Here is an 11,789-nt window from a genome sequence, read left to right on the forward strand (position 1 = left end):
TACAAAAAACAATAACAAAACAATAACAAAAATTTTTTGTAAATTATTTTTCTTCTCTTTTAAATCTTCAATTATATATGTGCAAAGTTACAAACCTTAACAAGCGTTGGTATTGATTTACCAGCCTATTGAAAATCTTGAAAAATTAAAATCGTGAATGGGGGGGGGGGGGGTTCCCTTAAATCAAATATAAGAAACGTCATTCTCTATAGATTTTGATCGTATACGTACAATAACCTAACGGTAGAGGAATGAAATCGGACGAAATTAAATATGTTCTATATAGATCCCTATTTTCATCAAACCATACACATCTCATTCTGAAACATCTGCAGAATGTCATGAACAAAATTATTTATGAGAGCAATTTATAAATCTGGACAGATTTGAAGTAAATTTGACACCTACCAATCATATTTAATAGTGAGCTAATATGTGCCGCGAGTTCACCCATAAGAACTATAAAAAAATGAGTTGAGGCGTCGGGTTAGTTGCCCACTCTCGGAAAACCCAACCTACTATGAAAAAGCAAAGAAAAAGAAAACCAAACCCCCCTAATGTTGACGACCCCCGCAAACGTATAAAGGACCACGATCTGCGAATCTGCACTTGGAATGTGCGCACGCTATACAGAACAGGGGCAGTGTTCGCTTTGGCGGATATACTCAAGAAGTACAAAGCCGATATTATTGCCTTACAGGAAATGCGATGGAAAGGGACAGGCGTAAGTAAATCAGACGATTACGCCCTGTATTATAGCTGCCATGAAACGAGACATGAATTTGGCTGCGGATTTATGGTTAACAGGAGAATAAAAGACCTTGTCTCCAGATTCACTCCAGTAGATGAGCGAATTGCTATAATCCGTATAAAAGCGAAGTTCTTTTACATCAGTCTAATTTGCGCCCATGCTCCGACCGAAGATAAAGATGAACAGACCAAAGATATATTTTATGAGCGCCTAGAAACAGCATATGACCGTTGCCCTGGCCATGACATTAAAATTCTGCTAGGAGATTTTAATGCAAAAATCGGAAGGGAAAATATCTTTGGCCCCACCGTCGGAAAATTCAGCCTTCATGAAGAAACATCCGACAACGGCATGAGGTTGATTGACTTCGCGGCAGCAAAAAACATGGTAGTTAGCAGCACCAGATTCAAGCATCTCGATATACACAAGGCCACCTGGATTTCTCCTGATCAAGTAACGAGAAATCAAATTGATCATGTTGTGATAGACGGAAGGCATGCATCCAGTGTTTTAGACGTCCGATCGATCCGAGGAGCGAATATCGATTCGGACCATTACCTTGTGGCAGCCAAGGTACGCACCCGTCTAAATGTTGCAGCAAAGGTGCGATCTAATACAACACGGAAACTCGACGTCGAAAAGCTGCAAACACAACAGGTAGCCGAGGCCTACTCCGCTCAACTTACCCATCTGCTTGAAGAAAGCACTTCTTGTCCCGATAATAGTATAGAAGCACAATGGCAAAGAATTGCCCACTCCCTACAAACTGCAGCAAAAAGAACAATTGGGTACCAAAAACCACCACCAAGAAACCCATGGTACGATCAGGAGTGTCGTATTGCTACTGATGTGAAAAACGCAGCGTATAGGGCAACCCTGCAGACAGTAGCAACACGTAACGTGATGGAGAATTATCGGGAGAAAAGGAGAGAGGAGAAACGTGTTTTCAGAAAAAAGAAGAAAGAACAAGAAAAACGTGAGCGTGAGCAAATCGAGATGTACAGGAGTCAGAATGAAGTCCGGAAATTTTACCAACGAGTAAAACACCAAACCGAAGGCTTTGGTACAGGCACATCCTCCTGTAGAGATGAAGAAGGAAACCTGGTGACAGATACAGACAGCGTGTTGAGGATCTGGAAGGAGCATTTCGAAAAGTTGCTAGTATCAAATAGTGGCGATGAAGAAGATACCCCAGAACCAATAGGAGATGATGGTATAGAGTGTATACCACCTAGCCAAGATGAGGTCATAAAAGCAATTAATCGGCTCAAGAACAACAAAGCAGCAGGAGCCGATGGGTTACCAGCCGAACTATTCAAGACTGGTGGCCAGATGCTGGTCAGGAGCATGCACCAGCTGATTAACACAATTTGGCTAGATGAATGCATGCCCAATGATTGGAACCTCAGCATCCTGTGTCCCGTGCACAAAAAAGGAGACAAGACGATATGTGCCAACTATAGAGGAATAAGTCTCCTTCCCATCGCATATAAAGTGCTTACTAGTGTGCTGTGTGAACGATTGAAGCCAATGGTCAATGACATCATCGGACCATACCAATGCGGCTTCAGACCTGGCAAATCGACCATAGACCAGATTTTCACTCTGCGCCAAATCCTGGAAAAGACCCACGAAAAACACATCGACACATATCACCTATTTGTCGACTATAAAGCCGCATTCGACAGCCCTATCCGTTCAGAGGTGTTTAAAGCCATGTCTGCGTTCGGCATTCCTGCAAAATTAATACGGCTATGCAGGATAACATTAAGTGGGACAAGGTCAGCCGTTAAAGTAGGAAAGGACCTATCGGAGCCCTTCACTACCGAACGAGGATTCAGACAAGGTGACAGTTTGTCGTGTGATCTTTTTAACATCCTACTAGAAAAGGTCATACGAAATGCAAAGGTGAACAGAAATGGCACTCTGTACACCAAACAACACCAGTTACTCGCCTACGCCGATGACATCGATATAATGGGTCGAACATTGCGAGCGGTAACAGCCACCTTTGAACAAATTGAAAAGGAGTCTGCCAAAGTGGGTCTGGCAGTAAACGGCGAGAAGACCAAGCTGATGGTATCAACGCGCAAGACGTCCAGTAGACTCGGACCAACTGTGGAACTTGAGAACTACAGCTTCGAGGTAGTTAAAGACTTTATATACCTTGGTACCGCCATAAATAAAACGAATGATATCAGTTTTGAAATTCGGAGAAGGATTGTGATGGCCAACAGATGCTACTATGGTCTAAGTAAGCAGTTTAGAAACAAGGCCACCTCTCGCCAGACCAAACTCACACTTTACAAGACGCTGATACTACCCGTGCTATTATATGGATCAGAAGCATGGGTACTTGCGCAAGCAGATGAGGCAGCTCTTGGGGTGTTTGAGAGAAAAATTCTCCGAAAGATCTACGGGCCGATCTGCGTCGACGGTGAATATCGGCGTCGAATGAACCACGAGCTCTACAATTTATACGCAGACATCGACATAGTCAGTCGTATTGAGCTGCAGCGACTACGGTGGCTAGGCCATGTTGTGCGGATGAATGAAGAAGCCCCAGCTCAAAAGGCATATAAAAATGAGCCTACGGATGGTTCCCGTAGAAGGGGAAGGCCACGAATTAGATGGAAAGACCAAGTAGAAAACAACATCCTGGAACGTGGTCTTCCAAATTGGTGGACTTGCGCACAAGACCGACGCGCTTGGAAATCTTTTTTAAGCTCGGCTTATGGAACAACCGTTCTGTAACAAGCCAGCTAAGTAAGTAAGTAATCATATTTAAATCTGATTTTTCCCAAGTTCAATATTCCCAAATTATTATAATAAATGCGACCTGTGCTTTGTTTGCAATTTAACATAATGTGGAAACATTTACACCACTAAGGAATGTTTCAAATTCAGCCACAAGTCCTCATAAGTTTTCTTTGGAATTTACTAAATATATTGTTCGAGGGAGACATTTATCATTATCCAAATTTTAAATACGTTTATAGGGTAGTAATTTAGAACATTTTTCTACTTACTGCCGCAGACCTTAAAATTTTGTTTCTATTTATAACCGCCAAGATAATAAAAACATAAAATGTTCTTTCAGATATTTCGCATTTATTACAATAACACTTAAATTATATTCTTAATACAAATTTGTTTGTTGTTTTTATATTGTCATACAATTGTGTCTTATTTGCTACAAAACATAATTACAAAACTATTCTCATTTTTAGTCCTAAACCATCATTTAATGTCTGACAATTTGATATTTTTCACGTTTTACAGGCAGTATTGTTACTGGTTTCGCACACAATGCCTGATGATCCAATGGAGGAAGTGATACTTTGAACTGAAAAAAAACGAAGAGAGAAACTCATTAAAATCACTTCAATTTCTTCTATTACACAAAAACGTTCAGTTCTTTGGCGGAGAACTTACATGTTTATGTAATATTTGCTGAATTCGTTCGCGACTACTTACACAACTCGTTCCGCTAATGGGGAAATCAGTTTTCAGGCAATAATCTTTCATGGACCGTAATTCACTATCTAACTTATTACGATCCTTGGATTTACGAATTATAATGGCCTGGTGGACGGTTTCGCCTTCTTTAATGTAGGCCACAACATTACGATAGAGATTTTCCTCTTGCCAAACAGTGCCGCAGATGTTTATAATCGAATAGCTGACATTACTGGGACCACTACTGTACTGGACAAATAGCCACGGGGTCTCTTCAATGTCATTATTATCATAGGGTTCTTCAAAGGCCTGCATAAGAAAATAAAGGAAGAACGGATTAGTTATCTGTCGAACAATGCGAACAAAATTTCATACTTACCCCTTCAAAACACCTTGCCTTGAGCATATCCAATTCTTTTTGTATCAAATCATCGGATTCACTGACATGCAATACCGTTGCCATTCTTTGAATTTTACCATCGCGGATCAGCACCTCACGTATGGTGGAATTTTGAAAATCCTCCTTGGGCCAAACGATTTCCTTTTGATGAACAATGGCATGGACAATGGTGTTGGCTCCTTTGTTGAACTGCACCAAATACCGTTTCGATAATCTCTGTTTCAAAATCACCCCTTCATTGTTCTTCGTCAATGTCTTGAACTGTTGTTCGATGAAGTAGCGATCATCCGATGCCAATTTAACACGGCCTTCAATAATTGCATGATTCCAATTGAAACGCACTCGCCGATTTATATACATATTGGTCGAATCGTTATCGACCAAATCAATCGAATGTATAACACCATAGACAATCCGACCGTTTTCCTTGCCTCCCTTCGACTGACCCTCGTCCATTTCGATGAGAAACCATGACATGCGGCAAATTTCACGGGAATTATGCAGCAACTGTAGAGATGTCATTTTCACACTGTCAATTTTTCACTTCGACACACGAACAATAACACTTAATAATGTTTTCAGTTAGACTGATAGTTTAGAACTGTTAATCTGCCGTGATGGGTACTTGATTTAAATACCTTAACTAGTCTGGCTGGCGTATTTTCCGTAATCACCACCAACCGCGCTACCTGTCCACCCTACCTGGAGAAATAAACCCAACCCAAACAAATTTTTATGGCAACCCACAACTACACCTTTCCGCGAAACATAAATTTATGGCCAATGTTTATGGTCGCTGGTCCTTCCAGCCTAGTCATTGTGAAAGTCAATTGGTTTCTGCCAGCACATGTTAGGAAATTACCGCACACTCTGGGAAATTGTGTCCAGTTTGAATTTCGGTACTTAGCAGCGCAATTTTAACGATAAGTTAATTGTACGGAAATTCCCATAGTCGAATTTCGATTTTAAAACTATTTACATTTTTCACAGAAATCCAACAGCGAAGTTCATTTTAAGAAACAATAATGGAAATACTTAAGGCAGAACAATAACTGTGCGTCATCATGTTTGGAAGAAAAATGTCAACCTTCGGAAATTTTTGTCAAATTGGATTTTCCATAATTTCGAATAACCCAAAATGACTTCTAACTTTTCAGAGGAAAATAAATCGAATCTTTAAGCGAATCACAAATATTTATCTGGTCATTCCTGTGAGGATTTTCATATTTTTCAGAGATTGTAGACTAACTTCGATAAATTTTATGATTTTATGATATGGTTACAATCAGTCTGTGTACTGACGTCTCATTTCGATGATCCGTTCGATAAATAAGGACTGTTACATTGTTCTAGATTATATGTGGAAAATGTTACGCTGATCCGTAAAATATAAATTTTTTTGTCCATTTACGTGGAACCGGGCGACATTCCCCAAATTTATATTTAAAATAATGACATTTTAAATGGAACTCGTTTTTTAAAATATGTTTGGCTATTTTTATCACAGTTAGATAATAAATATCTAAGCTCCCGAAGCGACTTATTCCCACATCTCATCATATGAAATAAATTTGTCCCAGAGCGGCACCGCTCATTATTCAGTACTTTGTGGGCTTTGGGTCCAACTTGGTATTTTTGGATTTTCGTTGAGTTTCCAAATAGCCACCGCATACATAGAATTTTTAGAGGCTTGGACAACTGAATTAATTCTAATTGGATTTTTGAAATTCTCATGGGGTGTCAAATTTTCCTACCAACAATTTTTTTTGGAAAGTTTTTATATAGCACCACATATAGGTCCCGCTCCATTTTCGATATTATTAAATTTTTAAACGAATTTTATCATTTATCAATTTTATCATTAAATTGGTGCATCGGAGACCCTATCAGCACGATATGTCGATTATGCATGTCCGTCGGTCTGTTCTAGTTCATACCCGTAACGGTACCCCCAATATTCGGTATTTAGGCATTTCTTTATTTTACAATCGAATTGGCTATAATTCGGTATGTCCAATATTCGGTATTTTTGAACAAGTTTTTCAATCAAATTGGCAGTAATTTTATTTTATATATTTTGTATTCTCATTGTATAGCACATCCTTGTACTAAAAATTATTAATATTGACCCAAATTTCCGGGTAGCCCACATATAACGGTACCCCACATTTATTTACCAATAATGATGTCACTACCCAAAATGCTCAATATTGATTTTCTTTTTGGTATAGCCCCATAAAACGCTAGCCCCTATTAGGTAATTATTTTTTCGCGTCTTTTTGGTATACTCAAGGTCTTATTATAAAATTAATTTTTCTCCTTGAAGCCTCTATTCATTTTATATATTTTTAATCTTATCCTCATGGTGGAGCGTATAAAAAGTTCGCCCGGGCCGAACTTAGCCTCATTTAACCTACGATTTGCAGTCGTATTACACCATATATATTTGTAATTGAAAATATTGGTATAGCTGCCATAAAACGCCCTTGAATTTCTGGTTTCCTTTTTTATACCCTTCAACACACTGTGGTGCAGGGTATTATGGCTTTGTGCATATGTTTGTAACATGCTAAAGGAAACGAGATTGACACATGGTTCCTTTTGAGAATATGCACAAAATCACTTTTTGAGTCGCTTTATGCTTGTCCGTCCGTTCGTCTGTTGGTGTTAAATTGTAAAAAAGGACAGGTCGCATTTATAATCCGATTTGGATGAAATTTGGTACAGCTCATTGGTTTGGCCCAAGGACGAACCCTTTTGAAATTGAGGAAAATCCGTTGAGATTTAGATATAGCTCCCATATATATTTCCGTTCGAAATTTGGCACACCGCACTGAATTTATCCAAGAATGATGTGAGTTTAATTTCGTGAAAATCAGTTCCGATTCAGATATAACTATCACATAAAGTTTTGTCCGATTTTATGTAAATGGTGCACCAAAATCCCTACATATCTTTCGATTTGCGCGGAATTTTGCACAGCGTAATGAAATATGTCTGAATTGATGTGTGTTAAGTTTCCTGAAAATCAGTTCAGATTTAGATAGTCTGGAAAGTTTCGATGAAATCGGCTTAAATTTAAATATAGCTCCCTTATACATTTTCGTCCGATTTTAGATTAATGGTACACCAAACTCCTAATGTTTGTCCGATTGACACGAACTTTTGCACAACGTATAAAATTGAGACTAGAATGGATTTATTGAGTTTTGTTGAAATTGGTGCGGATGCAGACATACCTTCCATATAATTGAATCGGTTAATTGAAACGAAATTACTTAAAATAGGTCGTGTTTCTGTGAATACAACCCCAATTTTTACAAAATGTACATGTTGCATTTATTGCCCGAATGCGATGAAATTTGGCACAGATCACATATTTGGCTGAAGGACGAACCATATTGAAATTTAAAATCGTTTCAAATGTATATATAGCAACCATATATAGATTTGACCGACTCCACAAGAGTTTACCAATTGTCCGATTGAGGCGAAATTTAATACAGCATGACATGGAGTCTATAATGACGTGTATAAACTTTGAAGTAATCGGTTCAGATTTAGGTATAGCTCCCAAATACTTACACGGAATTTTGTATAGCATGGACTACATAGACTACAATAACGTGTCTTATGGTTTCAAAAAATAAATGGCTGATGAGGATATATACACTTTGATACGGCAAAAAATGTACTTCATCGAAATATTGGCTTGTTTGGACAAAATCAGTTTCACACAATTTGGAGTCGATTTACAAATGTCCGCCCGTTTGCCTAGATGATGAAGACGGTAACTTTTAAAGGCAATAGCCGATTTCGTCCAAACTTTGCGCATCGTAATATTTATTGGTTCAGTTTCGAAGATTGGAAAAATCGGTCCACTCCTTCTGGTACCTCCTACTTTTATAATATCATGTGAAAGAACTTTCCGATTGGAACCAAACTTAGGAAAAATTTTTAACTTTACATCATAATATTTCTTTTAAACTCAAATCAAATTCGAATATGGGGAAAATTCGGTCCACGCCTTCTGGTCAAAATAGTGTGGAAAATACATTTATAGTATCAATCGAACAGACTTACCGGTCCACTCCTTCAAATACCTCCCCTATGTAAATCTTATATAAAACGAACGAAATATCCCATCTCATCGAAACTTTGAACATCGTAATATATTTAACTTACCTAAATTATGTCCGATGGGCATGCTTCTACATCTAATATGAAGCGAACGTAATATCCAATCTCATCGACACTTCGTAATATTTTTGCTTTCCCACAAATTGGTCAAAATTTTCTAAAAAATAATTTCAAAAAACAACAACAACAGTTTGTCAATTTCGATATTGTTTAACTTTTTCTCCAAAAATTTTGGAATTTTACACACCGCATATAATTAAGCCTATTGTAAAGTGTATTTTTTATTCTCTTCACCACTCTGTGGTACAGGGTATTATGCCTTTGTGCATATGTATTTAACAGGAATCATTTTCGGTGTCGATATGCATTCCTGTCTGTTCGTCCATGTAGTTTGGTGAGTTGTATTTATGATCTGAATTGCATGAAATTTGGCACAGGTCACTTATTTGGCCCAAGGACAAACCCTACCGGTTCAGGTTTACATTTATATTTTCGTTCTATTTTATATGAATGGTACACAACGTATTGAATTGCTACACATCGTATTGAATTTGGTCCTGATTGATGTATGCGAAGTTTTTATTTTTTTTAAATCGGGTCAGATTTAAATATAGCTCCCATATATATTTTCGTCCAATTTTATGTAAATGGGGCACCGAAGAATCTATGTTTTTTTATTTACACGAAATTTGACAGAGCGTATTAAAAGGATTGATTGAAGTTGTATTAAGTTTTGTAAAAATTGGTTCATATTCAGATATTGCTCCCATATATATTTTCGTCACACACATCTAATTTCGTCCGAATCCATTTCAATGGTCATCTCTTGTATGTCCCCAAAGTAGTGAAAGGTATCATATAATCGGCCCCGGCCCCCTTTTGTACCAGCAAAGTTATTAACATGAATTCCTGATTTAGTAAATACCCTATAAATTAATTTCAATTGTTTGAATTTCCTTACCATGCTCGATATAAAAGGACATAAACTAGAATCTATTTTCTTCATCCCATCATTTCTTCATGTGCAGAAAAATATGAATTTTTGAAATCATAACAAAATTCAATATTCGGCAACTAATAACGGATCGCAATCCGCATTCAAGCTGTGGCCAAACTTTTCATTCTCGACATAGCAAACATGATAAATTTTGCTCGATTGTCATTCAATCCTGTGAAGAGATTCATACATCCCTACATACATATGTGGATAACTACCTGTCATGCATCATCCAGCAGGCAAACGAAGAGTGACTTCGAATAATCAAATTTATGCGTTTCATTCACTTGATAGTTGTTGCTGCCATCATACATGCGCTGATACGGCTGCTTCTGCTGCTCGTTACAATCAATAGATTCATGTTGCGCCAGCTGTGGCCCAGCGATAGTTTGACAGAGCAATTTCCATGAAACCGTCATAAACAAAAACGCAGCACCACCAAAACTGCAATAAAAAAATTGCACAACAAATATTGCGGTCCTTTAAGAGACTTAAAGAGTGAAAGTAAGGAGTCAGAAATTCACGTGGAGTCTGTTTGGGATCGATGTAGTTGTCAACAGATATTTGATAAGCACATATATATATATAAACAAAGTACAGGTCGCAATTATAGTTTCATCCGATTTTAAATAAATATGGCCAATTGGCACAAACTTTTGCAGAACGTTCTGAAGTTACGGTGTGCAAAGTTTCGCTTATATATAGCTCCCATATATAGTTTCGTCCTATTTCCAGTTAATGGTGCACCAAAGACCCAAACATGGCCGATTAGCACAATATTTTGCACAACGTACTGATGTTAGTATAACCTGTGGTGTAGAAAGTTTCGCTGAACTCGGCTTAGATTTTGATAGACATGCACAAAACGTACTGAAGTTAGTATAACCTTGAACGAAATGACCAAAGAATGACGTAATAGCCCATATATATTCTCAACCGACTTCATGTTTATCGAGCTACAAATAATTAAGACATGTCCGATTGAGATTTGCTTTAATCGATTTATATATTTTCCCGCATTGTAAACAAACGACTCTATATTGGTCCAAATTTAGTATGAGCTTCGAAATGTCATGTTTAAAAATTTATTTAAGTCGATTCACATTTAGATAAAGATCACATATATTAGTTCATCCAATCTCATGGTGATGGTTCTTCAAAAATGCGACGTCTTCTAGGATCCATCTGTTGAATATACCCAAAGTGGTGAAAGTCGGTTCCGTCCAACTTTATTGTACTTGCAATGTCTGTGCAAAATTACAGAGCTCTATCTTAAATATTGCAATCTCCATCGTGATTTCAACAGACAGACGAACACCCAGATATTGACATCGAATTTTATTCTGATCAAAACTCTATATTCTTTATGGGGTCTCCGGTGAATATTTCGGTGTGTTGCAAACGGAATGACACTCAACCTTATGGTGAAGGGTATAATAAAAATGATGTTAAAAACAGACTTCACAGAATTTTTTTATTATTAAATTAAAATTTAGCATGGCCAAAGTTATTTTGAGTAACAGATAGAATGCGGTTTGACATAGAGTATACCCAATTTTGGACAGTATTTATGCTAATGTATAACCAACATTCCTTAACAGAAAATTTAAGGTAAAATATTAATATTTTTGTCAGGAAACCAACTCTTTGTTAGCTTCGAAGCATGGATGGATGTGTTATTCTGGTGAAAAATTATATCCTTTTTTCAGTAGTCAGCTCATGTATGATCCGAATTGGATTCAATCTGACACCAAGGACGAACCCTATTGAAATTAGTGAAAATCGGTTCAGATTTAGATATAGCTCCTATATATTTTTTCGTTCGATATTAAGTAAATTGTGCATCAAAGACCCAAAATTTTGCCTATTGGCATAAACATTTTGCAAAACCCTTTGACATAAGCATAGCCTAATGTGTGTGAAGTTTAGGTGAAATGAAATTTCTACACAACTTTGCCAATCCTTTTTAAACCAATAAGGTAGTCACCGTATAAAGGCCCTGACCGATTTAAGGAATTTTAAATCCAAACGCTGCACAGTGG

The 11,789-nt window shown here is 37.5% G+C and overlaps 1 protein-coding gene across 1 annotated transcript; it reads right to left on the minus strand.

The window, feature by feature from the left end:
• Positions 1-3,995: 3,995 nt before the first annotated feature.
• On the minus strand, positions 3,996-5,139 carry LOC133334806 (early boundary activity protein 3-like). Its single transcript, XM_061543124.1, has 3 exons — positions 4,590-5,139; positions 4,229-4,519; positions 3,996-4,097 (listed from the first exon to the last, which is right to left on the minus strand). The coding sequence occupies exons 1-3, from the start codon at positions 5,130-5,132 to the stop codon at positions 3,996-3,998; spliced, it is 936 nt and encodes a 311-aa protein (XP_061399108.1). The 5' UTR covers positions 5,133-5,139.
• Between the last annotated feature and the right edge of the window lie 6,650 nt (positions 5,140-11,789).

This window comes from Musca vetustissima, unplaced genomic scaffold (assembly GCF_032173495.1).
Source record: "Musca vetustissima isolate MV318-11 ecotype Yass unplaced genomic scaffold, APGP_CSIRO_Mvet_v1 utg15415, whole genome shotgun sequence".
Classification (NCBI taxonomy): Eukaryota; Metazoa; Arthropoda; class Insecta; order Diptera; family Muscidae; genus Musca; species Musca vetustissima.